The sequence below is a fragment of the Limulus polyphemus genome, unplaced genomic scaffold, assembly GCF_000517525.1.
Source record: "Limulus polyphemus unplaced genomic scaffold, Limulus_polyphemus-2.1.2 Scaffold7136, whole genome shotgun sequence".
NCBI lineage: Eukaryota > Metazoa > Arthropoda > Merostomata > Xiphosura > Limulidae > Limulus > Limulus polyphemus.
The window spans coordinates 34161-39729 of NW_013672746.1; the positions used below are offsets into that span (position 1 = coordinate 34161).

The 5569-nt window shown below is 35.2% G+C and overlaps 1 protein-coding gene across 1 annotated transcript in view; it reads right to left on the reverse strand.

The window, feature by feature from the left end:
- Positions 1 to 3465, reverse strand: part of LOC106474374 (sodium channel protein 1 brain-like) — a gene marked incomplete at both ends in the record, with an annotated part of 36415 nt that extends 32950 nt beyond the window's left edge. Inside the window, 2 exons of the mRNA XM_022402685.1 lie at positions 2899 to 3083; positions 3420 to 3465. Of these exons, the coding sequence (XP_022258393.1) occupies positions 2899 to 3083; positions 3420 to 3465 (231 nt within the window). The remainder of the gene's footprint in view (positions 1 to 2898; positions 3084 to 3419) is intronic.
- Positions 3466 to 5569: the final 2104 nt, after the last annotated feature.

Consider the following 5569-nt stretch of genomic DNA (forward strand, 5'->3'; position numbering starts at 1 on the left):
ATTCACAATTCAAATTATTGTAGCTAGCAATAGGGCTAATAGCATTTTGGATAGCATCTGTAGAAATACTGAATACAAGACAAGGGATATTATTGTTTCACTGTATAGATCACTTGTAAGGCCTCATTTAGAGTATTGTGTGCAGTTTTGAGATCCCTTCCTCAAGAAGGACACTGAATTGTTGGAGACGGCTCAGAGAAGAGTCACCAGGATGATACATTGATGATGGTGGGATTGTCCTTTGAGGAGAGACTAAAATCTCTAAACTTGTTTTCTCTGTAGAGGAGAAGTGTCAGAGGGGATTTGATTGAGGTGGTTAAGATTATTAAGGGTATTGATAATATAGATCAATCAAACTTTATGTTTAGCAGTGAAAACAATAGGACAAGAAGTCATGTATTCAAATTTTGGCAGTATAGGAGTCGTCTGCAGTTTAGCCAGTATTACTTTTCAAACAGGGTGGTTGGTATTTGGAACGAGCTGCCTTCAAGCATGGTGGACGAAGAAAATTTAACTGAGTTCAAGAAAAGATTTGATAAACACAAGAGTAGTAAGGGGTGGTTATAGTTGGGAGCTGGAAGGGACATCCTTGATGGGCTAATAAGCTCTTTTTTGTCATTTAAAATTTTATGAATATCCCAGAAGTATCTCTTCTCCGTTTATAAATATCTGACAAAACAGTAGTTGTGACTAGATTATGCTACAGAAAATAACATCTATGGCTGAATTAACATACAACTTTGACCAGTTTTATAATATTACAGCTTAAAACTTTAGAAAAAATTAAATAATTCTGTAAGTTTAACATACACTACAATAAAGTGAGATATGTGGTATTTGCATACCATACATTGATGCATATCATTCATTAATCCAACAGTAACAATGAACAAGAATTAGATTATCAGTGATAGTACATAATTATTTTAAGGTGAAGAACTTTTGTTTTGTATTTAGTTTACAAACACTTGACAGCAATTCAAATTCTTAAACATTCTAAAATAATTGGGCACAACTCACAGTTATTATATTCAAGCACTAAGTAAAATATACAATGATTTTTATTATTTCAGATAAATTATTGATTGTGTACATGAACTGAATCTTCATGAATTATAGATATGTACAGGAAATGTTTACATAAAAATGGAAAAATAAATGTCTCAGAAATTACACAAAGTATCATTACTTTTAAAGCATATTTAGTAAATAAGTAAAATCTTTTTGGATTTTTGTCTCACATTCAACAAAGTACAATATATCTAAAAAATAGGAGAAGACTGCACAGTATATATGCACTTTTAACTGCAATAACCTTTAAAACATGGCTTAGTGCTAATGATATTTAAATGACAATACCTTTTAAGTTTTTAAACCAAAACAGGCAATCTGAATTGCTGCATAACATATATTAAATAATTGTAAAATTGTTTAATTTCAGTAGTCATTATTAATTATTAAACTTGACATCTATACTGCTTAAACCATTAATATTATTATTTGTTGTATTTTTCAACAAAAGCATTAATCAATACTCAATGGTTACCTCAAAGTGAGTCAAACCTTTAGGTAACAATTAGTTAAGTAACATTATGAAAATCAGTATAAAAGTATTTGATCAAGTAATAAAAATTAAGTTGATAATAAAATATTTCATTTCATCGGTTACATTTGAATTAAATATTAAATTAAATATATACTGTAGAAATTACATTTTTAAAGGTAATTCAGATTAACTCTTATTACAAATAAGGTTAAAAGCAGTTCATGTTTTCATTAATCTTTATAATATTCAGTTTATCATAAGATATGTATTATTAATTTATCTATGTTTTTCAAATATCATCTAAGGAAAATAAGTCAGAATGAAACAATATTATGGAGTCTACACATAAATAATCAATTACACAAAGATGCAGATAAATGTTTTTATTTTCTTTGAAAGTCAAGAGGTAGCTAAACTTGAATCATTGATAGCTATATACTTATGTTATAGAATATTTTCTACACCCAAAATTTTTATTTTCATTATTCTAAGTAATACACTATCCTTCTAAAAGTATTTGTAAACTCCTTGAACACATGAAGTTGCCAAATGAGCATGCTCTTTTAGGGTATTGAAAAAGCCTAAATACAGAAACATTCTATATATATATTTCATTAATGTTGAAGTGTGAGAAAGGAAAGATAACACATGGCTAGAAATGGGAAAATTAGATACATGAAATAGTTGCAATTCTTGGTTTGCACAGTCTATTATACATAAGATAATTAAGAGTATCAGAAACATAGTATTACAATAACTGAAAAGTATTCTTTGGTCATGACAAATTCTCAGTCATCAGAATTGTAAAAAGTACTGAAAATACGTTTTGCAACTACCCCACAGTTAATGTGGTTACAAGTGAAGGGCCACTGTCTTTGAGGTCTGTGAACATGAAATAAACCAATTTCAGGGTCTATGGTAGTTTTTTGGTCAGACAATAAATGTTTCGAACTGGTTGATGCTTCCTGTTACAAGGCACTACAACACATCTCTAGTTTCATAGTGAAAATATAAAGATTTTAGAATAGCCTGCTCAGAGCACTGATTATAACCTAATAGAACATCTTTGAGACCATCTGAACAGTTTAATTGAAAGGTTAGACTATAATTTTTCTCAATCATCATGATCTGTTGAAACAAAAATTGAGACAAATTGCACCAGATTCCTGTTGCATACCTTACAGAAAAGCCACCTACACTTATGGTTAGCAAGAATTGTATTAAACTATGACTAAATCTCAGTATACTTTTGACAGAGCAATGAACCCCTACAACAACGAAATAGTTTAATTGCTGTTCTTTATAATAAAACTTTAATTACTATATAATATTTATTGAACTAAAAGACTTACAATATTTGCTTTCTCTAAAGCATGTTGAATGTCTGGATCCATTCCATCATGGTATATGGACATTGTTATTGTGTTGATAGCAATACAAAATCCAACAAAAAGTTCAAGTCCTGGGTGCTTGGCTATTTTGTAGCAAAACAGTTGGCATCTACGAAGGAATATGACCAAATGTTTTCTTCTGATAACTGTCCAGCAAAATACAATAAAAATTTCTACATTACATAAAAATACTGTGAATGTCACAAGTCTTTTTTTGACCATATATGAACTATATTCAGTTAAAATGTTTTGTGTTGCTTCTTGAAGATGAGAATCATACTGTGTTATTTTCTAAAAGTATTACATGTCCAAGCTTAATCATCAACTATATCTGAAGAACAAAAAACATTTCTAACAAGTTAGTGATAATAATCTAAATTAGCCAAAACATAGTTTAAACCTATACAATAAGGGAAGAAACCCAGTTTATCAAATTAATCAACTTACTTGCAATATTTTTGAATTGTTAAAGAATCACTAACCTTCCTCTTCAGGTGACTCTTCTTTATCAGCAGCTTCAGTATGAACCTAAAAATTTATATATTATCTCTATTAACATATTTGTATTGGAACAAAAAGCCTTTTCTTTAGAAGGTCAAGAATAAAAGTTATAATTTTCCTCTGCTAAAAATGTATTTCCGAGAGGTACTTCCCTCCTTTCACAAGATTAGCCATTCTCGTTCATTGCTGCCCTCTATATGCAAACTTTTTACTTTGCGCATCCCACAGACCTGCTCCCCCCTATTGGAATCAAGTGATTCTAATCTGTCTCTCATGCAAATCATCTTTACACCAAAAGGAGCATAGTACATGATGCATGTGACTCCCTCTAAGCACTTCTACCAAACTATTACTTGGCAGAAAATGGAAGCACTGGAAGTGTGTGGGGAGAAAGGGTGGGAAGTACCTATCAGAAATACATTTTCAATATAGGAAAATTATAACTTCCTAAACAGTACTTCCCTCTGCTTACAAGATTAGCAAGAATCCCATATTGATTAGGAGGAGGGAGTGGTGCTAGGGAAGAACAGATGCACCCCCTGAAATCAGAAACACCAGCCACAATTGGCTGAGCAGCTGAAACACCCACGGAATGGGACCATGCTGTGAAAAACCTTCCACTTATGTTGATATAGGTCCATAGAAGAAAAATGTATGAATTGAGCCAAATGAAAAGCTACATGCTGTGAGAAAACAGATCTCCTTGTCAAGTACTGAACAAAAAAGCCAGGCGTGAATGGCGGGATGTAGAACTGGTGACTGGGGTTGACAAAGGAGGTCAGAAATAAGGGAAGTGGGACAGGAGGAAATAATTGGAGTTGGTACAAATGAGGGAACCGTGGCTGAGCTGGCCAATAGGGAGCAATCAGAAGGACCCAGCATGGAGTGGAGTGGCAGGGATCTGGGAAACCACCCAGTGAAGTAATTGGATGGGAGGAGAAACATAGAGAAATTTGTGTGACCACTCCTGGCTGAAGGCATCAATAGCCAAAGCCTGAGGATGAGGTGCCAGGGACCAAAAGAGAGGTAACTTGTGATTCAGGGTGGTGGCAAATGCATCAATTTGAGGAAAACCCCACCAATGGCAAATCCACCAGAAAACGCATGGATGGAGTGACTACTCCGTTGAATAAATCTTGTCAGGGCTGGGAAAGATGAGGCTGAAAGTACCTGGAACATGACATGCAATTAAACGAATGTGTTGCGTGTGGGCCCAGTAGAGGAGATCCAATGTACAAAAACAGAGGGATCTCGACTGGGTGCCCATTTGGTGATTGATATATGCCACCACCATCAAATTGTTGGAGTGAATCATCACCAGACAATGGTGGGTGAGAGGAAAGAAGTGATCCAAAGCTAGATGGATGGCTAGAAGCTCTAGGACATTGATATAGAATGACTGTTTGTCCTCCAACCAAAGCCTCCTGGTGATAGACCCATACGCCCCAACCCTGAAGGGATGCATCTGTAAAGAGATGTAAATCTGGACATGGAGGAGGAAGCAAGACTACCATCGATGCATAAGCCTCGTCCAACTACCAAACCAGATTGTCTGCAAGGGAGGGTAATAGAGGTGTCCAGGGGATCCTGAGCAAGGTTCCATTGAGATTGCAGAGTCCTCTGGAGGGAATACATGTGTACACAACCTAGGGGAACTAGAAGGGTCATTGAAGTCCACATCCCCAAAAGTGACAGAATCTCGCATGTAGAAAGTGAAGGAGCAGTCATGGCATGACGAACTGACAATTCAGTTGAATGTAGTCAGAGAGGAGAAGGCTGGGCCCAACTGAAGTGAATGATGAAAAAGACACCCAAGTAGACAAGGTATTGGGTATGACTTCTCCAATTTAATTAACCAGCCCACCCAAACAGCCACTTGAAGGAGTTGATGAGTATGACTGGCCGATTCCCATTTGGAATGTGCCAGAAGAAGTCAGTCGTCTATGTAATAATGGAAATGCAGCCCCAGAGTATGAAGTTGAAGAACAAAAGCCCTCACCACCCGATAGAAAATATAAGATGCCAAAGTGAGCCCAAAGCCCAGTTGTTGGTCGAGATAAGGACTGTCAGCATGATGATAATCGAGGGCAGACTGATCCAAGGCCCTTGGGGGACAAGACATGCTAACACT